The 25,436-nt window shown below is 37.1% G+C and overlaps 1 protein-coding gene across 49 annotated transcripts in view; it reads right to left on the bottom strand.

Annotated features, from left to right (window-relative positions):
* Rims2 (regulating synaptic membrane exocytosis 2) overlaps positions 1-25,436 on the bottom strand; it is a 544,765-nt gene that overhangs the window by 67,708 nt on the left and 451,621 nt on the right. For 33 of the 49 annotated variants that reach the window (XM_045144630.1, XM_045144647.1, XM_045144632.1 and 30 more), the window contains one exon: positions 20,858-21,099. The exons of the other annotated variants lie outside the window; for them this stretch is intronic. In XM_045144630.1, coding sequence (XP_045000565.1) covers positions 20,858-21,099 — 242 coding nt within the window. The remainder of the gene's footprint in view (positions 1-20,857; positions 21,100-25,436) is intronic. 49 annotated transcript variants of the gene reach the window in all.

Genomic DNA, 25,436 nt, shown 5'->3' with positions numbered 1-25,436 from the left:
TAAACATGGGATATGTAGTATGAAACTACTGCAAACAGAGCTGCAGCTGACTCAAGGCCTTCCTGACCTACCTGCAAGTATTTGTTTCCCAGTTAGCTATAAGAAGTATAACTGTCTCATAGCTTGCAGTGACAAAAAGTAATACTTTAGAATGTAGAATTAAGCCACATGAAGGTTTTTTTGTTGACTCCTTAACTCTATCTTTTCTTAAAAATTCATGCTGTGATTTCATTTTTTGGATGCAATGGTTTATATCTTAAGCCTGTCCAAAACACTCATGCACTTAAGGCTTTGCTGCAAGCCTGCAGCAAGATTGGCAGGTGAGGCAACCCTTTGGAGCTGGGCTAAACCAAAGAAGTGTATGTGTTTTCTTATACAGTTTAAAAATATTAAAGTCTATTATATGATTATCAGATAAAGGGCTATTTGATAAGAATGAGTTCAGTTAGCTCATCTAGTGCTGAAATGTGCTACATTAGCTATTGGGGGAAAGTGGCCAACATCTGCCTGAGCAACTCAAGGTCTAAGCTACTCAGAAGAAAACAACCTGATGTGATGCTCACACAAGTGCAGTTGTGGCACACAGCTATGGTGGGTAACCAACTGCTCTTGGATTGGCTAACAGATCTGCTCATTGGAAAGGAAACCATATCTGGAACTAGGAAACAAGTCAGAATAATATCTAGACAATGACTTTGCTCTCCAATATCAAGCTTCCATTAATCTTGGGCTATAAAAGGGAACACACCCATTAAATCCTCCTTAATTTAATAATATGCATCCCATTTAATCTGGACTGACTTCACTCTCCGTTGGAGAATCTGCTTCACTTTCTCAGAAGACAGCAGTTCCAGAAGAGATAAACAACCCACCAAACTTCAGCACAGGCCCCAGATGAAACCAGAGGGACTGGGGAGATGAACAAGTGTGCTTTCTTGGTGAACCTGACAGTCAGTACAAGGTGAAGAAGACAGACACTGAGGACACTCAACACCTACCAAACTAAAGATCCAGAGGCTCCCTAAGAGCCTATCACTGAAGTAGACTTAAAACACACCCACCATGGCTCAGGGATCTTTGTGGAAAAGGGGGCAGAAAGATTGTTAAAGCCACAAGGTGGGACATTATGCACAGAGGCACTGCCTGTCACCCATAACTGACTGCTGCCTTCACAATGCACAGCCCACAAAACCCATGGAGATTACCTGCACCCCCAACAAGGAGAGCCCCTTCAAAAAAGTGGTAGGGATGAGGAAAAGGATGGTATTAGTATGTGTTGTTCACATACTAAGTATGTTAATAAGTAATAAAAATAAATTAAAAATTAGTTAGGGGAATACACTCTATTTTCTCAAGACTCTAGAGAGTCACAAGACTTAAATACAAATATAATAGGACTTTATGAAGTCCTGAAATTTAAAGAAAGATGACAATGTGTTATTTGATATATGTGTTAAGTGTGTCTATGTGTGTAGGTTTACTGTGAGGGTGCATGCATGTACAAGTGTGTGTTCTTGTGAAGGCCAGAGAATAGCTTTGGTTGTTATTGCTCAGAAGCAATGACCAACTTTTAAAATTTTTATTCTGATATAGAATGTCTTATTGGTCCAGAGCTTGCCGATTAGGTGAGATGGCTGACCAGTAAGCCCTAGTGACTACCTCTATGCCTCTACAGGTGCTTGCCACCATGGCTGGAACTTTTACATGAGTACTGAGTATGGATGGAACAAAGGTCCCCATGACTGCAAGTCAAAGACTTTATGGACTGAGCTCTTCTCCAGCCCAAAAATGGCTTATTCCGAATTTCCACCTATAGTTATTTGACCATGAAATTCTACTTTTATGCTTAACAGCTAGTGGCATCCAAAAGCCTATTATTGTGTCATATATTTTGAGAAGTGTTGCTTCAGGTGAAAAAGGTTTTCTTTTTCCATGACGCCCTGTCTTGCTCATCTTATTAAGTAAAACACCTAATGGGAAGAGTGACCATGTACTTCTAATTAGCTTTGCCCTTGTTCTTGTCTCTATGTTAAAACATTATTTTTTTCCTTCTCAAGTCTTTGAAAATATTGATAGCTGGAAATAGATCTTGGGTTGGCAAAAGACCCAATGTCATATTAATGCATTAAATACTGTGATGACCTTAAAAAGCAATAAATCATAGATTAAAGTTGGTACTTCAAAAAATGACAGAGAATATGATACAAATGGAAGTTAAATTTACTCTTTCACTTGACAGCATGACTTATATATTGATGATTTGTGATTGGGTGAAAACATGCTGATTCTTCTTCCTCCTTTTAAAATGTAGCAGGTCAGACTGACTCATTCTCTGGAGGAGCAGAAAATAAATATAATACCCTTTCTGAACATATTTCAAGTTACTGCTCCAATTAGTCCATGATGGATCTGAGCAAATGCATCTTGAAAGTACATTTGAAAGAAGAAAGTCATTATTTTCAGAAGAGCTGATGGAATATTTAGAAAATTCAGAGAGAGAAAGAACTTGTAGAATTAATGAGACAAGCAGTATTAAAACCAATCACAGTGCTGGGTGTGGTAGCACATGCCTTTAATCCCAGCGCTGGGGAGACAGAGGTAGGAGGATCGCCATGAGATCGAGGCCACCCTGAGACTGCATAGTAAATTCCAGGTGAGCCTGAGCTAGAGTGAGACACTACCTTGAAAAACAAAAAACAAACAAACAAGAAAAAACAACCAGAACTCAACATGGTGCTATAAGAGAAAATTTAAAACAATACTAAAAGCAGTAACTCCATATATACCTAATATAAGCAGTAAAAATATTATAGGTAAAATTATAATATCAGCATAAGATACCGAGTAATTAGGTGTAATATTAATATTATGTCCAGGAGATATATAATGAAAAACTATAATATTTACTGAAAGAAACAAAAGAAGTATTGAATCAAAGAAAACAGAGCATGATTCTGAATGGAAAGAATCAATATTCCAAAGATACAGGACTGGGCTCTATAATTACAGACACTTGTTTACAGACATACCAATTCTCCTTAAGTTAGAGTAAATCCCTTCAATGAAATTTTTTTAAGTGAGTCCTTTTTTTAAAAAAAAAATTGTTTTTTTTTTATTTATTTGAGAGCAACAGAGAGAGAAAGAGAGATAGAGAAAGAACGGGTGCGCCAGGGCATCCAGCCACTGCAAATGAACTCCAGACATGTGCGCCCCCTTCTGCACTGGCTAACATGGGTCCTGGGGAATCGAGCCTCAAACCGGGGTCCTTAGGCTTCACAAGCAAGCGCTTAACCGCTAAGCCATCTCTTCAGCCCTGAAATTTTAACTTTACATTCATCACAAACTAAAATACGTGAGATTACTTAAGATAATTTTTACATGTGTATGTGATGTGTGTGTACAAGTGTATGCATGTTGGCATGTGTGTGGGCACACATGTTCATTGAGAGGCTAAAGGTTGATGTCCCTTTACTCCCTCAACCACACCCTGGATCATAAAATTTTGAAGATAAATAATAAAAATCCAAATGAGTCAGAAAAATGAATTATAAAGCTAGATTAGTAATTGAAATACTGTGGTACTGTCTTAACAGTGTTGATGGGAAACAACTGAAAATCCAGAAATGGCAAAATTATGGGCAATTTATAAATATAGAATCCTACATCAACAAATGAAGTTCGAGTTATCAAATGAAACATCTCAGTCCAACTAGCTGTCCATCTACAAAAATTTAGATGCTTTTCACCATCTACAAAAGAAGTTCCAAATTCATAAACACTCTGTAAGTGTATAAGGAGAAAGTATAGTAATATTTTTATAGTTTTGGAAAGAAGTCATTACCACATATGACACAGAACCAGTTAAACAGTCTAAAGGAAAAAGAACAAAAATGATTGACTAATCAATACATGTAGAAATATTCTTCTCTTTAAAATATTGCCCAATAAAATGAAAATGAGAATTTTAACTAGACTTCAAGATAAAAAATTTAACAGTAGTATGGCCAAGAGTGATCAAAATGAATTTCAATATTCTCATGGGGAAAACATTTAATTGAAATTCTACTTTCAGAGGCTAATTTTTAATGTTCTTCAAAATTCAAGTGAGCATGCTCTTTCAGTTAGTTATGTTGTTCTACTTACAGATACAACCATCCAGGACACCACACACACACACACACACACACACATGATCCTGTATGCTCTACTCACAGAGATGATCCTCCAGATACAACACACACACACACACACACACACACACACACACACACAATTCTCAGTATATTCACTGTAAAATTGTATGGAAAAAGACTAAATGTGGGCTAGAGAGATGGCTTAGTGGTTGAGCACTTGCCTGTGAAACCTAAGGACCCCGGTTCAAGGATCGACTCCCCAGGACCCACGTTAGTCAGATGCACAAGGGGGCGCAAGCGTCTGGAGTTTGTTTGCAGTGGCTGGAAGCCCTGGCGCGCCGCTCTCCTCTCTCTCTCTCTGCATCTTTCTCTCTCTGTCTGTCACTCTCAAATAAATAAATAAAATTTTTTTTTAAAAAAAAGACTAAATGTTTTCCAATAGATCATTAAGTTAAATCTTTTCAATAGGAAAGTACTTTTAGAATTCTGACAGCTATATTTGATAATATTTCAGCATGTAAAATACATCTTAGGTGAAAACAAAATGAAATTGTAACAGAGTATGTAGAGTGTGCACTGGACTTCGTACAAGGCCCATGTGCTTATATAACAGGAGTCATTCATGTAGATAAGATCAGACAGAGAGCTAGATAAGTTAGTAATTTCTAAAAAATTCTTATAGCATCATTTTGATCTTTAAAATACAAGCAGGGGCTGGGAAGATGACTCACTGTATAAGAGCATTTGCCATACAAGCATGAGTGCCTTTGACAGCCTGATACTGGCAACGTTTGATCCCAGCACTCACGCAAAACACTGGGTGCAGCTATTCCCACCTAAACTCCAGTTCTGTGGGAGATGGAAACAGAAATATCACTTGGGTTTGCTGGTCAGCCATCCTGTCAGAAAATGGCATCTCCTTGTTCATCTCAAGGAAACATCACAGAAATGTAAAAGAGGAAGATATTTGACATTCTCCTTTAGCTTCCTCATGCCTGCTGTAGGGTGCATACATCACACACACACATGCACGCACACCCTCCAAGACACTGGATTTATAAATAAAAAAATATAGAAAAGGCAGCACGTTGGATGGATGAAAAATAAAAAGGCAATGACAATTTTTTACATAATAGGCATATAATCATTAGATATATAGCTTTGGTACTAATTTGCTATTATGTTATATTTTTACAGTGGCACCACTTAACTTCAGTGATTTAACTAACTAAAAATAGGGCTTTACTACCTCCTTCCTTCTCATGGGCATAAGCTCTTCATACTCTCTCCTGTTTCCTTCTCTTAATGTAATAAAATCTCTATAAACCTTAAAAAATTAATAAAATAGGCATTAAATCAATTGTAAAGGAGAACATTTTTTACATTAATTAATGATCACACAAACTCCCATATCTGATTTTATCAAGTAAAAACTGAGTCTTTTCTTAATTAATAGAAGACACATAGCTTAGATTTCATTGATTAATATGAGCTATTGTTTTGCTAGTTTTAGATCCCTTGTGGTCATTGACACAGAGACATAAAATAATTTTGTCTCAGATCTTATCAAAACTATGGGTTAACACTGAGCCATTTGGTGCAGTTAAATGAGAGAATTACTCTTTATTTTGGTACTCTCCTTCTCCTTTCAAGATTATTTGAAACTAGCAGGAAATTTCATATCTAAGCATCCAATGTATGATTCTTCTTGTTTGTCTACATCACTAATTTGAAGGGCTCACCTATAAGCATTTAATTTTTTTCTAGTAACTTACATTATGAAATTTTTCAGTAGCACTTCATCTCAATTGACAAAGTAAAAGTTAGAAACTGTTCATAAGCTTACAAACTCTTATTAAGCTGCTTTTGATAGGGTACTTTATCCCAGCAATGAGAAGGTGACAACAGCATTACCATCATTTTGTGTGTGTGCGTGTACGCGCACGCCATGGTGTCCCACATGTGGAGGTCACAGGACAACCTCAATATGTCTGTGCCCTACATTTTCCAAGACAGGGTCTCTTGATGCTGCAAATGAAACTCTAGAGTGCAAATGAATTTCAGAGCAGCTGGTCCATGAACCTCAGCCTCCTGGATCTTCTTCCTATTGTCACAAGTGTGCACTGGGATCACAGATGCATTGGCCACTTTGCTTCTGGTTAGGTGGGTGCTGGGGAGTTTAACCCTGGCCAACAGGTTTTGTAAACAGGTGCTTTTAACCACTGATCCATCTCCCCCCTTCATAAGCAACTTAAAAAACATTTATTTATTGCAAGTAGAGAGAAAGACAGAGAAGGTAAGAGAGAAAGAGAGAGAAAATGGGTGTGCCAGAGCCTCTAGCCACTGCAAACCAACTCCAGATGCATGTACCTGACTTTATGAGGGTGCTGGAGAGCCAAACTCAGTCATTAAGCTTTCCAGACAAGCACCTTGCCATAACCACTGATAACCACTCCAGTCCACGATAGCAACTTTTAAAGACATTTACTAACTACAATTGGTATGCTTCTTTGACATGCAGAAGGAAGTGCTAATGAATGAATATTAAATGAATGAATATTGAGATATGGAAGGCCAACAGACATGTGTATATAGCTTTTTCCTATGAGCTAATCGAATATAATATGTCCAAGTACAATTTATTTTGATTAACAATATTCTGCTTCATTGGCACTTAAATGAGTTAACCACGTGTCTTAAAACTTGAGTTATTTTTCTTAGTGGAATAAAACAAGTGGTGGGAACGTTTTATGTATGTAAAACTGAATTAAAAAGAAAAGAGATTGATTAAGAAAGGGAAGGAGCAGAGTTGAATTTTTTAAAAATGTACTGGTGTGAGTTGCAAAAGGGAAAGTGGGGGGAGGGAAGGACCCATGGCATATTGTCTATAATTATGGAAATTGTCAATAAAAAATAAATTTTTAAAAGTTAGGTGTTTTTCAAGGTCACATAATAAATTAATAATGAAGCAAATATAAAAGCCAATTACTTAATAGTATCTATTTCTATATGTCAATATCCATATGTTTATCAATCTCTTTATCTCTCTTTATATCTGTGGGTTATAGGATGCCTACAGAAGGTCATAGGAGGCAGAGAGTTTCCAAGTGGACTGAGAGGTCAGAGCTCGGGGAGGAAATGCAAGTCTCTGCACCACTGAGATGACAAAGCAAAGCCAGCTGCAGAAGAAGCTAAGGAAGCTACAGCGTGTGATGGCTGCTGGCTGTGGACTCAGAGTGCGGGGGACGGCAAGCTGCACGGGGCATGGCGAGCTGCAGGAGTGAGGCAAAGTGAATGGCAGGACCTAGTCCACATGAACAGACTGACAAAAGATGGCAGGTCCAAACAGCAGGACCAGATGAGGGGAACAGGCAGAGAGCAATTGAACAGACTGTGTCAACAGCAGGGAATGAGCTGAGCTGAAACCCTTGGAATAGTCAGGAGTTTCTTAATGCACACACAAGTGATTAGATAATAGGTGTGTGTGGGCCATCATCCATGTTGTGTTTCTTACATGTCCATTTTTTTGGGGGGCCCAAAGGAGCAGCTACATCTTTTCCTTGGTCTCGTGTGTCTGGATGAGTTCTTGGGCTTGTTTTCCTGATATGATTTTAGTATGCCCATGTGTACCGATATTCCCAATTCATCCAATAAATTTATGAGGTGTAACCTTTACCAGTCTGTACCACATGGGCAGTGCAGGCAGATGCAGCTGAACAGGTGTTGTCTCCAGCCTGAAACTTCATTTCTGTCAGCACCATATCCTTCTGCTCACACCAGTACATTTTTAAAAAATTCAACTCTGCTCAAATTCTCTTGACTTGCAGCAAGACTCTCAAACAAACTGCCTCTACCCCAGTCCTGAAAAAGCATTTTATTTTCTCTCATAAGCTAAGCATGCACAGTCCATGGTTCTTTCTGCCTTTAGATCTTTGAACTGTGACCACAATGGTCTATCAAACACTGCGTATAGAACTGTAAGGCATCACTTAGGCCAGTATTTCAAAATTTTCCACATTCCTCTCATAAATCAGTTCTACTAGGCCAAAAGCCACATAGTCAGGCTTCTCTACTGGTAGCAATTTTCTGTTATAATTACTGAGTAGTTACCTTATCCTTGCTGGGATAAATTACCTGACTAAGAGCAGCTGGTGGGAAGAAGGTTTTTATTTTGGCTTGTAGTCTTGAGGGGCAACTTCATAATGGCAGGGGAAAGAATGGCATGAGTAGAGAGGCTGAACATCACCTCCTTCCCCATATCAAGTGGACAAAGTAGCAGGAAAGTGAGCCAAACTCTGGCAAGGCTACCTCCAGAAACATACCAACTTGGGACCAAGCATTTAAAACACATGATTTTATGGGGATATCTGAACCAAACCACCACAGACAAAATAGGACCACATAAAGCCATGTGCTGTGTGGTAGTTTGATTCAGGTGTTCCCATAAACTTAGGTGTTCTGAATGCTAGGTTCCTAACTGATGGAGATTTGGGAATAAAATCCTCTTGGAAGCAATGTACTGTTGGGGGGCAGCAGGCTTATGGGTATATAGCCAGTTTCCCCTTGCCAGAGTTTGGCACACACTCGTTGCTATTGTCCACATGATATTGAGCAGGAGATGATTTACAGTCTCTGCTCAAGGCATTGTTTTCCCTTGCCATTGTGGAATTTCCCCTCGAGTCTGTAAGCCAAAATAAACCCCCTTTTCCACAAAATATGCTTTTGGTTGGGTGATTTCTTCCAGCAATACAAACCTGACTGCAACAGTAAAGTTGGTACCACAAGTTGGGTTGCTGCTGGACACTTGACTGTGTAGCTTTGACCTTTTGGAGCTGATTTTCAAGAGGAATGTGGAAGGATTTGAAACCTTGACCTAAGAGATACTGTGCAGTGATATAAGTACAGCTTGATTTGACTATTCTGTTCAGAGTTGAAAGACCTGAATGTAGTAGGAACTATGGACTGTGAGGTTTGGCTTGTGAGAGTGAGAAAGAGCTTTGTCTACACTGGGTTAGAAGCAGGCTGAGTGAGAGGCTTGCTGTTATGTACCTGTCCTGAGACTTTGTACAGGATTGCATTGCATAGAAATGGACTCATATTCCCCAATGAGGAGGGTGTCTGTGGAGGGGGGAGGACAGAGAGGAGGCTAACAATGGTACCAAACTTGACTGTATAAACTGAGTACAAAACTAACAAAAAAAAAAAAGAGAGAGAGAGAGAAATAGACTGGTGTGAGCAGAGGGATATGGCACAGAAAAAATGAAATCTTTGGGCCAAAACTTCTATCTGTTCATCTGCAATTATGTGAGAGATTACAACCTTTGAGATTGGACCAACTGACCTGCATTGGGACAGCAGGAAGAATGCACTCCTTTGAAGGGGCCTGAATGCTCAAGAAGTGTGCTATTCTTCACAGTCTTCTTTATTGCCCCATGGATTAACAAATTGGCACCCTACCTGGCATTATGGGATAAAAGAAATGCAGGAAAGAGAGGGTTTTTGAATTTTAACATGATCTTGTGTTTTGGAAATGGCCATGGGCAGTTTGTAGCAGTTTGCTGGATGCCTGCATGGAGACCCAATGGAGCTGTGAGAATGAACCATGGGTTGCAGTGATGCTGGGACCACAAGAGGGCAGCTAAGGAGAGCTGTCAGCCCAGGGATGAAGTTTTCCAGGACTGTGAGTAGCCTAGTCGGAGGGGAGGAATTGGAACTCTAGAAACGATTATGAGGATGTTTGAACATCATTAGGATTGATTAAAATATATGGGGACTTTTAGAGCCAGGCATGGTGGTGCATGCCATTAATCTCAGCACTCAGAAGGCAAAGGTAGGAGGATCTCTGTGAGTGCGAGGCCACCCTGAGACTACCTAGTGAATTCCAGGTCAGCCTGAGCTAGAGTGAGACCCTACCTCGAAAATCAAAAAAAAAGTGCGTGTGGGGGGGGACTTTTATAGATGGACTGGATGCATTGCATTTTATATCACGTATGGTTATCAGTTTGTGGGAGCCAGGGGAGGAATGTGATTGTTTGATTCAGGTACCCCCATAAACTTAGATGTTCTGAATTCTAGGTTCCCAGCTGATAGAGATTTGGGAATTAAAGCCTCTTGGAGGCGGTGTATTGTTGTGGGTGGGCTTATGAGCATTATAGCCAGTTAACCCTTGTCAATATTTGGCACACTCTTGTTGCTATTGTCCACCTGACGTTTGCCAGGAAGTGATATCCGCCCTCTGATCATGCCATCACTTTCCCTGCCATCATGGAGCTTTCCCTTGAGTCTTTAAGCCAAAATAAGCCATTTTTTTTCCCCCAGAAGATGCTCTTGGTGGGGTGATTTCTGTTAGAAATGCAAACCTGACTGCAACATGCCATTTCTCTCTCTGGGTTACAAATTCAAAACCGTGCTTAATTTCTGTAGAGTATCAAAGTACTGAGAAAACCAGTAGAAATCATATGGCTGACATTTGATTATTCATGTTTCATTTTTTCCTCCATAAAGAAAAATACTGTTCATATATATTTCCTTCATTAGGTATAAAAAGGCTGACCATTCTTCTCCATGGATATGGAGATACTATTAACTAACTAAAAGCAGAAAGCACCAGGATTAAAGCCTGAGAGAATATAAACATGCTTGTTTTCATCTGCAGCCAGGCCAGTACTGCTGTGTAGTAGAATGATGTCAGGTGGACAAGGATACAATCCAGTTGGAGAAAGTTCCTACATTGTTTCTGGTTTTTCATTTCAGTATAATACAGGACAAATGCTTAGGGAATCCATTCATTATGTTTGTTCTTTTGGTGAGATTTGAATGGAAGACAGGAAAAGAAGCCACAAGTGGATACTTAAATGTGTACTTACATGCATTTCATTACTTGGGATGAATATTTCTCATTGATTATTAACTTTAATTAATAACTTTCCTTTCAAGGTACAGGTCCTTTAATTTATATAAAATAATTGAATTGTCTTTATTTTCGGGAAAAAACTGTCCAATGAAATAAAGCAAATAAATATACATTACTCTGAGATTAATCTTAAAACTCTTTTGTGCTATTTTTTATTTTAATAATACTAAAATAGGGCTTTATCAAGTTGGGGTCTCCAATAAGAATTTTACATCTGTCTGGTTCAGTGAAGAGAAACTAGTCTGGTAAAAGAATCAGAAATCTTTGGTTATTGTCCTTCAACAGAGGAGCTCTACTCCCAGGATAAGTGGACTGTGGGTAGAAATGGAGTGAGAGGAAAAGGAATAAGGGAATAAGGCACTTAACATATCAATGGGGCTGGAAGGAAGATAATAGGCAGTAAGTGGGCATTGTTTTTCTTTGGCAACATATGTCCTTTGTAAAAGGGGGATTTGGCATTAAAGTGAAAATGTCTTTATATTTCAGTTATGGCACAGCCCCCTGGTGGTCTTCTCTAACGTATTCTGTGGTTATTTCTCCTTCCTTGTGCCTTTATATTATTTTTTGTATGTGTATTTTTGTGTATAGGTACATGTGATATACAGGTACATGTTCACATGTATGTGGGTCTACATGCATGTGTGTGCATGTGAATGTCACAGGTAGACAATGGGTATCTTCCTATGTTGTTTTTCTCCCTGGTGATTTTCCTGCACCCACCTCTCCAGCCCTGGGATTACAGATAGGTGACACCATTCCCAGATGTCTTTTTGTTGTTGTTGTTGTTTTCGTTTTTGGTTTTTCAAGGTAAGGTCTTGTTCTAGACTAAGCTGACCTGGAAATTAGTCTGTAGTCTCAGAGTGGTCTCAAACATAGGACCATCCTCCTACCTCTGCCTCCCAAGTGCTGGGATTGCCTAGATATTCCCAGCTTTTTTATGCTAGTAATTGAAATCTGAACTCAGGTCCTCATGTTTGAACAGCAAGTCCTTTATTCACTGAACCACATTGCCAGTCCTAATTCTTTCTTATACTGCTGCACTACATGTTGACTTACAATTTATTTCCTTAAAAATTCTTATCTCACTCTTATTTTCTTAGCAATCACAAGACTTCTAGTAAAAAGAAATGACTTCCTCCCACACTAAAACAAAACAAATGCAAAATAAAGCCACTCTAAAACCTCAGAGATTGTATTATTATGTTATTCCTAAACTTAAATACTAGTGTATGTTAGAGTCCACTTTCTCAACATTTCAATTCTGAACATATTTCTAGGGTAGACTACAGTTTATTACTTCTCAACATCATATACACACAGTATACAAATTGAGGAACTAAACAGGTGAATTGAAATAAAAAGGTCATTTGAGTTTGTGTATAGGAAGATGGAGGAAACTAGGTCAGTACCTTCTGTGATAAACCAACATTTTCTGTCAAAGCAAACTTTGTAATTTTGACTTCCTATACCTTAATTTTTTTGTTAAACATCCATCTCTCCCATGAAAACATACATATTATACAAAGAGGAGTTAATACTATCAGATTAAGTAGTAAAAGTTCAAAAAATATTTACTTAATAATGGTATATTAAAATTTTACATGGTAATAAACAACATTGTTTGTTAAAAATAATGCTTCAATTTGGAATAAAAAGTTGGAAGAATCTTTCTATTTAGATCAGCATCAGAGACGTTAGATTTTGCTTTAGTTTTTTTCATTCAGTCTTTAATACAAAACAGATTCCAAAGCCCTTGGGGGCAATGAACCAACAATCCTACTTTTCTCCATTCATTGGAAGAAGAAGTTATTCATACTCACTACTCATAGTTTCACTACTTATTTACAGTTTTATTAAATTTCCAACGAGCAACTGCAGATGCCTCTTTGGAAGCTGATCTAATAGGTAACTCAAATGAATAAAACGTATCTGTCAGCTCCATGTACCATTCATAGTGCATGGGAACATCATTTATAATGCTCTCAATCTTAATATCACATTTCTGTCTTTACTCTGATATTTAAAAGTCCTTAAAGCATTTGGTTTTAATAAAATTAAAGACTTCTTTACCTTGTATGTGTTTCTTGGCTCATAATTATGCTCTTTTGGTACAGTTATTTACAGTAAGTAGGCAATTACTGATTATTACCATGAACAATTCCTCTTGGCTATGTACATTTTAAAATTATATTAATTAAAGCCTATGTTTAAAGCCTTATCTTGGGGAATTTTCATTTTGAAAGAAAGTTTTCTCTCTAGTGATATGAAAAGAGCTAATTATAAACAGCATATCGCTAATGGTAGCAGGGCCACATCAAAGGGACACGTTGGGGAGTTGCATCTGTGTACCATAGAACTTTTGATGTGTGAAATAGAGGTGACAATGTATATACCTCAAGTTGCAAAAATTTAATGAAAATTTCATGCCACTACTAATTCTATTTTTAATGCCTGGTAAATGATATTCTGACTTTTTATTAGAAAAAGCTTAAAGATTAAATCTTAAAGTGTGTGCAAAAGTTAGAAGATGAAATTTAACTTTTGTTTCTATTTTCATTACCTCCAAGAACATACACAAGATATAATAACTTACAAACCATGTCTAAAGTTCTCCATTTTCATCCACTATTGGTAGGCAGCACGATCTCCCAAAGACATCCAAACACTATTCCATGGACTGTGTCAATATGTCACATGATATGTCAAAAGTCCCTTTGCAGATGTCACTAATACTAATATTATGGGCCATAACATAGGGAGATTAGACTTTTGGATCATCCAAGTGAGCCCAATTTGTGACTTAAGGTAATGAATAAAATGTCATGAGAATTTTCTAGCAAACCAATGATTTTTCACAATAATTTTTATACTTAGAAAGAGAATGCAGGAAATTTGCACTTGCAGACACAATATATAGTTCTTTATAAAGGGCCTTCAAAGCTGTATTTATCCTTTGCATATGCAATCACAATAAGACACTAATTGCAAGAGGATGACAAATATTTAATATATGGTCATTTAAGAGCTTTTAAAACTTTAGTATAGCTGGCCATTGTGGTGCATGCCTATAATCCTTGTACTCAGCAGGCTGAGGCAGGAGGATTACTATCCAGGACTATAGAATGAGACTCTCTCAAAAATCGCTCCCAGGGCTGGAGAGATGCCTTAGCGGTTAAGCGCTTGCCTGTGAAGCCTAAGGACCCCGGTTCGAGGCTCGGTTCCTCAGGTCCCACGTTAGCCAGATGCACAAGGGGGCGCACGCGTCTGGAGCTCGTTTGCAGAGGCTGGAAGCCCTGGCGCGCCCATTCTCTCTCTCTCCCTCTACCTGTCTTTCTCTCTGTGTCTGTCGCTCTCAAATAAATAAATAAATAAATAATTAAAAATCGCTCCCAAAGCAAACAACCATAATAAAACACCTCACTGTAAAAGCTGGACATCCAGAAGCACAGTTTTATCTTTTGTATAATAGATTAACTGAAGTATTATTCATTAATTTTCATTCACTTGTTCATTCATTCATTAATTCAGACAAATATTGAACATTTGGTAGATTCTTAACATTAAATAGCTTAGCTACCAGGAATATTAAAATATGAATATAGGGACTGGAGAGATGGCTTAGTGGCTAAGGTGCTTGTCTGAGAAGCCCAAGGACCTAGGTTTGGTTCCCAGTGCTCATGTAAAGCAAGATGCACAAGGTTGCAAATGCTTTTAGAGTTAATTTGCAGTCACTAGTAGCCCTGGTGTGTCCTTTCTCTCTCTATATACCTCGCTCTCTCAAGTAAATCAGTAAAAAAAATATTTTTAATGAATATATATATATATATATATATATATATTTATATATTTATATATCCTCTTCTAGAAATTTATACTCTGATAGAATTTAGATAAATACTAAGTTATGTGTTATATTACATGTTTTAACACAAATATAACTAACAATAGTCTGCAAAACAGGTTATGTATTTTAATTTTTAAAAAAGGAGTTTTTCCAACTCAATAGCAACAACAACCTCTTTCCCAAAGAGGAGGACAAAGGACTCATACATTTCCCCAAAGACATCATACAAATAATCAATAAGTATATGGAAACATGTTTAACAGCACTACTTACATGGAGAATGAAAATCAAATCAATGAGATATAAGTCTCATATGTGTTAGAATGGCTATAAAATACTGTGTTGGTAAGAATGTGAAGAAATCAGAACCCATGTATACAGCTGGTGGAAAGGCAAACTTGTGTTGCTGTTATGTAAAACAGTATGAAAATTTCTCAAAACTTGAAAAAATACAATTTCTATATGATATAGCAACCCCAATCTGAATGTATTTTCAAGAGTTGAGGGTTGGAGAGTTGGCTAATTGGTTAAGGCACTTGCCTGCAAAACCAAAGGACCCAGGTTTGATTCCCCAGGACCCACATAAGCCAGACGCAACAAGGTGGTGCATGTGTATGGAATTTATTTTCAGTGGCTAGAGGCCCTGGTGCATCCATTCTCAATCTCTTCCTCTCTCTCTCTCTCTCTCTCTCTCTCTCTCTCTCTCTCTATCATAAATAAATAAAATATTTTATATTTAAAAAGAGTTGAAAGCAAGAACCAGACCATGATATATATAGACTCATTTTTACAGGAATAATATTCATGTAACTATTGACAAATGAATAGATAAACAAAATGTAATTTTACATTGTTCACCCTTAGAAAGAAAGTGAATTTTGAAACATGATGCAATATGGGTGATGAATCAGAAGAGTCAAATGCATAGAAAAGAAAGTAGACTGGTCAATGCTAAGGGCTGAAAAGAAGAGTGAATAGGAGATGAGTGTTCAAGGACTATAGTTTCAGTTTTGCAAGACAAAAAAAAAAATTGTAGACATGAATGGTTGTGATGGCCACACCACAAATAATGAAGTGAATGGTTCATTTAACTTGCTTGAGGTAAATTTGTGTTTTCTGCATTTTAACATGTGTAAAAATTTCCAAGAATAAGTAACTACAGCATGCTCAGCCACAAACAGAACACCTGTTTGAAAGTAAGGAGAAGGGCTTCAAATTGCTATGGTTTTTCATATGACATGCCTTTACACTCATGAATTCACAGTAGCTGTGGCTTACAGCTATGGTATTAATGTTCCTCAAAGAAATAGTATTAAGAAGGATAGGCACAGTCTGGGGAAATATATCAGCTGGTAAAGGGCTTGCCCTGCAAGCATGAAGATCTGAGTTCACTCTCCAGAAACCATGTACAACTACTAGGCATCTATATGTATACAAGGTATTGAATTTATGCTTATGGTCTTTATGCTTCTGAAGAACGCACTTTACTGACTGGACTTTTTTGCCATCATGTTGATTTTATTGTGTTGATAACAGATGTTTCAGTGAACTACTTGTTGAATCTCAAAATGCCACTGTGCTTTTCTTTTTTAAAAAATATGTTTTTTAAAATATTTTATTTACTTATTTATTAGAGAGAGAGAAATAGGCAGAGAGAGAGAATGGGCACAAGAGATCCTCTAGCCACTGTTAACAAACTCCAGAGGCATGTGCTCCTTTGTGCATCTGGTTTATGTGGGTCCTGGGGAATTGAACCTGAGTCTTTTGTTTTTGTAGGCAAGTGCCTTAACCACTAAGCAATCTCTCCAGCCCACCAGTGTACTTTTCTTGTCAGAAGCTGATGAGAGCTTGGCCAGATGAAGTTTCATTGCAGGAGTCTATTTAAGTCACTTGTCCATTTTCTGATTGTTGATTTATTTAAAACTGGCAAACATCTCCAGAAAGGCAGTTAATACATCTGACCAGCTAATATACAGACTAAATGAAGATATTAGTGTGAATTCATACATGAAATATTAGTAAAGCTTTATTTTGTTAAAAAGTTAGACAGTGGGGCTAGGAAGAAGGCTCAGTGGTAAAAGCCACTTATTGGAAGGGCCTTCTAGCCCAGGTTCAATTTCCACATAAGCTAGATGCAAAAAGTGACACAAGCATCTGGTATTCTTTTGCAGCATCAAGAGCCTCTGCCCGCCCCGACCATCACACATATGCACATAAAATAAAGAAAAATTAAGTGTCATGAGAGATTGCTCAGTGGTTGTAGGTGCTTACTTGCAGAGTTTGATGGCCCAGGTTAGATTCCCCAGCACCTATGTAAAACCAGATGAACAAAGTATCACATGAGTCTGGAATTTGCTTAAACGGCAGGAAGCATCGATAAGCCAGTACTCTCTCTCCATCAGTCTGTCTCTTAAGTAAATTTAAAAAAATGTTTTTAGGATTGGAGAGATGGCTTAGCAGTTAAGGCACTTGCCTGCAATGCCTAAGGACCCATGTTTGACTTTCTAGGTCCCACATAAGCCAGATGTGTAAGGTGACAAAGAGCCAAGGTCGCACATGCGCACAAGGTGAAGCACGTGTCTTGAGTTTGATTATAGTTATTGGAGGCCCTGGCATGCCAATTCTCTCTCTCTGTCTTCCTCTCCTCTCTCTCCCTCTCTCTCTCTCCCTCTCTCTCTCTCTCTCTCTCTCTCTCTCTCTTTTTCTCAGTTCTCCCCCACCACACACATTCTTAAAAAAAAAAAAATCCTGTCTGTTGGTTTGCCTAAAAAAATATTAAAAAAAAAAAAGCCAGGCATGGTGGTGCATGCCTTTAATGCCAGCACTTGGGAGGCAGAGGTAAGAGGATCTCTGTGAGTTCAAGGCCACCCTGAAACTACACAGTGAATTCCAGGTCAGCCTGAGCTATAGCAAGACCCTACCTTGGAAAACCAAAAAATAAAAATAAAAACATTAGAAAGTCGACCATGTAATCAACAGAGTATATGAATCTCTCATTGAACTTCACTTTATAGGATAACAGACATGGTCCACAATATATTGAATAAAAACAATATAGCCAATTTGTCACATGGCAGAAGCTACGAGGTAGACAGCAGGGGGATTAGGTTTTGAATCAGATGTATTTAGTATACTATAAAGTCCAGAAAAAGCAGTAGAACATAGGTCTCTTTATGCTGTGTTCTGAATGATAATGCCTAACAAGTCGCCCTTAATTCTTTAGAAATTCTGATTTTAAAGGTGAGTTTCTAATTTATAGACAAAGTACACAAAATATTAGGTCAGCATAAACCGGATGTGATAGACCGCATAGCTTTATCAAGGAGTTCTCTATTGCCAGTTATAATTTTCACATGATTACTGTGATATTATCCAGAAATATTTAATTATTCTTTAGGAAACATCCATTGTGTGTAGTTTTTTTTCTTCAGAAAGTATGTAAGTTGTCTTGTTTGATCTTAAAATCCTTACTGGTACAATGATATTTATTTTTACAATGGTAAATAATCATCTTAAAATTGAAAATGCCATAATATGTCCTTCATTAAATAAGTCTTTAAAGTAATACTATGCAGATATCATATAGAAGCAAGGAAACATTAAGATATAGTAAATCAGACACATTCCACATCCTTCTTTCTCAACTTGCTCCTTCTCTGTGCATTTGATAGACATTAATGGCACTACCATCTACCCAGGAATGCAAGTAAGGAATTTGGAAAACAGCATAAACCTTCTCTTTTTCATCTCATATTCATCCAGTAGTCAGGTGACTGAGTATTAATTGTTCTTTTATAACTTCCCTTCATAGAGTACTTCTATACTTTCATTCCAACTGACTTCAGTCCAGAAAGATTCTCCATGGCCTGGTTTCCATTTACCTCTCAGCCTCAGCTTTAGCTGCTTAGCCCAGTGTTTCTGTTAAGTTACACATAACTGCCTACCATTTCTGTATACACCACAGACCTTGCTTATTATGGCTTCTATCTTGAACACATTTACTAGTTTATAGTCACTCTAGTCACTGAGACAATTCTTTAGACTCAAGGCTATCATTTCCAGAAGTTAGCTCCTAGATTTTAGCTTGGGTTAATGTCTTTCCTCTGGGTATCCAGAACACCATCCATGAACTTCTACTTTCACTGCTGATGGAGAACCTAGAAGTATCTGTTTCTGATTATATTTTAAGCAAAATTGAGTTATAATGATTTTTTTCATCTTTGGGCTCAATATGTCTATTTATCAAAATATTCAGTATTTACCAAAAATACCAGTAAATGAAATAATTATCTCAGTAAATATCACATATTCTTTAAGTTGTAGTCCTATTTCTGCTTTAAATTACATTTATTTTTAATGACTTAAAATATAAAAACTGTACATACTGAGTGCCTTTTGAAGTTTCAAAACACATACACATTTTGCAACATGTCAGCCAAGTTAAACCTATCTATGTCCTCACACCCATATCCTTTCTTTATGAAAAATTTAAAATTCTTTCCTATAGTTTTATGAAATGTGTAATACACTGTTGTATCTATGGTTACTCTACTTGAAAGGGCATACCAGACCTTCTCATGTCTGTCTAATTGCACCTTAGTAGTCATTGGTTATCTCTTCTCCATCCCATCTTTCCACTAATTGCAGTTTTTTTGTTTATGCACATTTGAGATTTCTTGTCTTTTTAGTTAGAACATTATATTTGTAGGGGAATTTCAGATTTGATGTTTTTCAAGTATTAAATAAGAAATTACAATAAATTTTTAACTGTTAGGAAAGCATAAAACATCTCTCAATAAAAAAGCATATCAGTTATATCTGTATAACATTTAATTATGTTCAAATATTAGCAGTTTTAGAACTCAAGGATAACCTTACATCAGTTAAACTTGTGTTTCTATATCAAGCAAAAAATAATATTTTAAAGCACTAATTACTATAATGAAAATCATAATTAGCATAATAAGTTACACACAGAATTTAAGGAATATTATGAAATTACTATTCCAATATGATCTTATAATATCTAATTTCCAGAATTATAGTAGTTTATAAAACCAAGATTAGCCGGGTCCAAGAATTAACATAACCTTAAATGACTATGTGCTGTAGATGCATACTCTGACTTGTGTGGATGCGAACCCTAGCACTCAAACAGAAATTAGATTTAATCCAGTTGCCTATAATTAATTTTACTATAAAAGCAACACCACATTACATGCCTTTGTCGGGTAAGTAGAAGATATGCTATTATTTTCAAAATACCAGGGTTTTAATGTTTAATTAACAACATCCATTTGAAAAGCAACATTGCTTTGACTCACAAATTTCCTAATTGCTAACAGTGGCTTTTCTGAGTGGGTGTGTTGTATATAATTTATTTTTTGCAGATGTGATTTAGAAAGCGAATTTTAAAGTAGCAAAGCCTTGAATATCTTCACTGTCAGCAGAAAATCCTTCCGTCTCTGTGGCTGAAGAATACTGGTGCTTGAAGCTTTAATAGGGAAATGAAGACTGTAGTGAGAAAATGAATACTACTGGTAATATTGCTTACAAACTGAAAAGGAAGTTAGGCTGTCAGCAGTAAGTTTAAAATACGAGGTGTCATCTTCATTACAACTTGCTGAGAATGAAAATGAATATGGCAAGTTCCAACTTGAGGAACCTAAAGGAAAGCAAACAGCACACAGATCAGCGGTCCCTTATCAGCAACCAGCCCACGTGCTCCACAGCCTAACACCTCCTCAAGGAGGAAAAGACACGTTTCAGCAACAGTGGCCAAGAAGCAGACTGATCACTGCAAAACAAACAAACAAAAGTTTTCTGAAAGGTGAACAGTTGAAAATGCTTCTTTTCCTCTGGACCATGTCATCATCTACACATCACTGCAATAAAGGAGGTAGGAAAAGAATATGTATGATAATGACAGCTTAAATACAAAGTCGAAAACAACGTAAGAATTCCTACCCGTTTGGCTGAGCTGAGAAGCACTGCGACTTTTCCGAGACAGACCCACAATAGCTACCATTTTGGCCCCAATGCTAGAGCGTCTCTTCTTGCCACTGGTTCCCAGAGTGCCCACTGCAGTGTCAGACTGGCTGCCATCGTTCTTCTCCAGTGAACACATGTCTCCGCTGATGCTGGTGCTTTTGGTCATGTTCTTCCCTGACATGCCCATTTGTCGGCTTTGCATCTTGGATGTAAAGTCACTGTCGCAGATGGATCAATAAAAGTGAGGAGAGGAAAAAAGAAAAGATAGAAAAGACATCTTAGATGAAACATCTGAAAGAGAATAATTGAATTTGATCACCTATGGTGCATATTTTTAGGGTCTAAAATTTTCAAATACTATGGTCTTGAATGTGCTTTACTTATCCTCCAGGGCCAACCATAATGCAACTATGCAACAATCAGACTTTTCTACTGTGAGAGAAGGTCCATGGACATGGCCTCAGAGGTACATGCATAGAAACAACAACAACAACAAAACCTATGGGCTCATTTAAGAGACTGCTGTACTTCAAGGACAAATGTGCTTCCAGGCAGTGATACAGCATCAAGAAGCCTCCAGAGCCTCTTCTTTAATCACTGTACTATTGCCTTCCAACAGAAATTAGACATGAAAGTGGCAAAAACTGTGATGTCCATTTGCTAAAACAGGGCCTGTAAAGTGAATTTTCTCATTGTATGGAAAACCATTAAGGATTATCTAATAATGGCTAACTCTTCTAATATGGCTTGATATTTTCATTAGCTTTAAATTAAAAAACCTTCACTTTATTGAATTACATGATTATTGGTTTAAATCAATATCTCAAAGATGAAAAAGTATTCCTTCTTGCACTCATTTAAAGAAAAATCATTATCAGATTTTTAGGCAATGTGGTCAAAAGCGATCAATAAACTACGGATTCTGAGTGGACTGGTGGCTGCCACACCAACATTGCAAATGGGAATAATTAAAGAAAGGATACAGGAGGGTTTTCTACAATTACTGGGGTGTGGCTGGAGGTAGAATGGGAGTGAGGAATCTGGACAAGGTTCTCCAGCTGGTTCCTATAAATCTGAGAGTACGTGAAGAAACCAGTGTATTTTGCAAGGAGGGGAAAATTTATTTACCTATCAATTTTTGACTTGGTATTAGAAAGTTGTAGTTTAAGAGCTCTTACTGCTATCCTGACAACCAGCCCCAGGTTGGTTGGTGACAAACACTGTGATCAATCAAAACAGAAATCCAGAGGCTACAGAGAGCTCAACCCTAAATCAGACTGCCAATAGGCCTGGCATGGCTCAGGTAACATAGCAGAAGAAAGGGCACAAAGATTTAAGAGCCACAGATGGGTAGGAATATCCTGAGGCAAGTCAGTCCCCTGATACCCAATAGGAACTCACTGAGGCTCTCATGACCCTACAGTGAATACCATAACCCCACTTAGGAGGGCCTCCAGGGTAATGGGAGCTAGGGCAGGGAGATAAAAGAGAATAACCTTTTATAATTCATATAAAATAAAAATTAATATTGAAAACAGGAAGTCATAGTTTAATTTTGTTAACTTGGTTCTGAAAATATGAGTGCTTAACACATAAAGTAATAAAATTCAACAAATAGAAATATCTTTATATCTCATTTAAAGTATAACTAGATAATTAAAGACCTATTGAGGTACACTCAAATCACTAAAACAATAGCTTGATCTTCTAACCTAAAATAAATAAATAAATAAATAAATTAGGACCATGTGTGAATTTGTTTAAATCCATGTACATTTTTTCTTAGCTTTAAAAAAGGAAAATCCAGTGTGAAATTAAATATATATATATCACCCAAACTAATAATTTTCAATTTTGTTATTATTTGATTAGCAAAAATAGAGTAAGTCATAATTTTGAAGGCAAACATCAATGTTGCTCCTTCACTGACTTACTTTAAGATAAATCTACTCTGAGCCATAGGTTCCTCATTTACAAAATATGGATATTTTATTTTCCCATTTTTATTTATAAAAACAAGGTCTCAGTTGAAAAGTCAGTTAGTGAACATTATAATAATTATTAAAAAATATGAAGACTTGATAAGGTTAAAACCTTTCAACATGTATTATGTAAATATTTAGCAGCATTAATAAAATGACATTTGTAATTGTAAGGAGATTAAGATGCGCAGTATAGCTTAATGCAGTCACATTATGTAGTGGAGAGAAGCCAGTAGTCAGTCAGGAAGGACATCAGGGGTTGGTCTTGTGCTTCACTGACAAACCATGTGATCGTGGCAAAACTATTTCAACTCTCTTTAACTTAGATTCCTCATTTAATAAGAAAACATAAGTGAGACACTAAGCAGAATGTTAGGCTCTAAGAATTGTTTTTCCTTTTCATTGTTATCACCACCACCATCTTCATCCATTTAGCACCCACTAAACATACTGAAGAGAGTTATCTTTAAAACTCCTTTCATCTCTTCTGCCAAGGTTTAGTTGAGTAAGCCTTTAAAAGTAAAAATAAGTCCCACAGTTTTATTAACTTTGTGCTCCAGTTGTATAGGAATTTGCACTGAAAATCTAATTTTTCCCCAGAAAACATCCAATCTATTGCCTTCAAAGGATGTCAAAGATATATTCAAACATTATTTTCTTTTGCATCTTGTGATTATTGCACTTATATTGTTGGATCTAAATAACAATTAAAATCAAGAAAAATTACTAACTGGAGCTGATAAAGCAATATATAGATAAATATTTCAATGACAATATTGTTTGAGTGACATGCATCTCTTTTTAACCTAACAGCATTGATAACCTAAGAAGAAAGTAATTAAAAGTTTTTAAGATGGATCTACTTCTCATTTCCTTGAAACTTAGAGATCCCAGTCAGAGGTAAGGTTATGAATTTCATTCAAGTGAATTGTTTTGAGGATGGGGAGACTGAGGAGAGGTTTTATTGTCCTTCCTCACTAAGCATCATAAAAGTGCAAGCAAAAAAGTACCAAACAAAACTTAGTTTTGAAATTACTGATTTTCTAGAATATTCTGTGGTAAAGAATAAATGGCCCAGTGGATAAGAGACTTTGTTGTGCAACCATAAGGACCCGATCGCTAGCACCCCAATAAAAAATCCAGGCATCACCATACATGCCTGTAACCCCAGCTCTGAGTGTCACTGTGGAATTGCCTGAGATCACTGGTTAGAACTGCTGGAAAAAAAAAAAGAGCTCCAGGTTTGGAGATGCTGTCTCAAAGAAATAAGGAGGAAGAACAATAGAGGAGGATACCTGATATTCCTCCTTTGATCTCTGCACATGTGATCACAGGGCCCATGCATCAACATACACATGTGCATAACACCTGCATCACATATTATACACAAATATACACTAAAAAAAAAATCTCAATGTGGTTAGGAAAACAGATGCCACATGGAAATTACTTTAAAGGAGAAGGGGTTCTCAGTACTTTATTTTCTTATCTATTTTCTTTTCTTCAGCCTTTCTTCTCCCTCTCTGTTTCTTTCTCCCTCCCTATTATAATTTTGGGGACAGGGTCTACTGGCCGGCCTCAAACTTTTGGGTATTCCTCTTGCCTCTGCACCTTGAGTGCTTGCATACGTGTTACTGTGGCAAGTGATCAGCGATCAGGTTCTGGAGAGAAATTTGGCAATTAACAGGCCTAACTTTTAACCTAGAAATTCTACTTTTTGTATCTTTATGCTAAGGGAAAATTCAGTCATGTATGCAGATCTAGCCATGAAATTTATTTCATAATTGATACTAATTGCAAAACAAACTGATAACAACAAACAAAAATTAAGGCTGAAGAGATGGCTTAGCAGTTAAGGAGCTGCAAAGCCTAAGGACCCAGGTTTGATTCTCTAGGTCCCATGTAAGTCAGATGCACAAGGTGGTACACACATCTGGAGTTCCTTTGCAGCAGCTAGAGGCCCTGGTATACCCATTTGGTCCTCTCTTTCACTACCAGCCTCTTTCTCGCTTTCAAATAAATAAACAAAAATAAAATATTTTTAAAAAGAAAAGATAAAGAAATTTAAACACCCCCAAATAAAAACAAAAAATATGAATGTCTATATTGAACATGTTCACCAATAAAGCAGAATGCACTTTGGAATGTGAATATATATAAATAAATATTCATTGTCATGAAAAATATGCTTGATAGAAGATGGGAAGCAGAGATCCATCATACTATGAGGGGACACAGGAAAATTCAAACTCTGGAAACTTCCCATTTATACAAGTAAAAAAGAAAACAGATTTGGGGAGATGGCTCAGCAGTTAAGGTGCTTGCCTGAAAAGCCTAACAACCTGGGGTCAATTCCCCAGTATCCATATAAAGTCAGATGGACAAAGTGGCGCATGTATCTGGAGTTTGATTGTAGTGGCTGGAGGCCCTGGGGCACCCTTTCCCTGCTTGCAACTAAATAAACAAAAATATAAATACAGGAAAACAAATCATAAACATGCAGAAGTACTTCTTGCTAAACTAGACAGTTAGGTTCATGAGATATGAACCAGTTAGCTTCCTATGAAAACACA

The sequence above is a fragment of the Jaculus jaculus genome, chromosome 2 (genome assembly GCF_020740685.1).
Source record: "Jaculus jaculus isolate mJacJac1 chromosome 2, mJacJac1.mat.Y.cur, whole genome shotgun sequence".
Classification (NCBI taxonomy): domain Eukaryota; kingdom Metazoa; phylum Chordata; class Mammalia; order Rodentia; family Dipodidae; genus Jaculus; species Jaculus jaculus.
The sequence above is the reverse complement of the archived record's forward strand: the minus strand, read 5'-3'. Positions and strand labels throughout refer to the sequence as shown.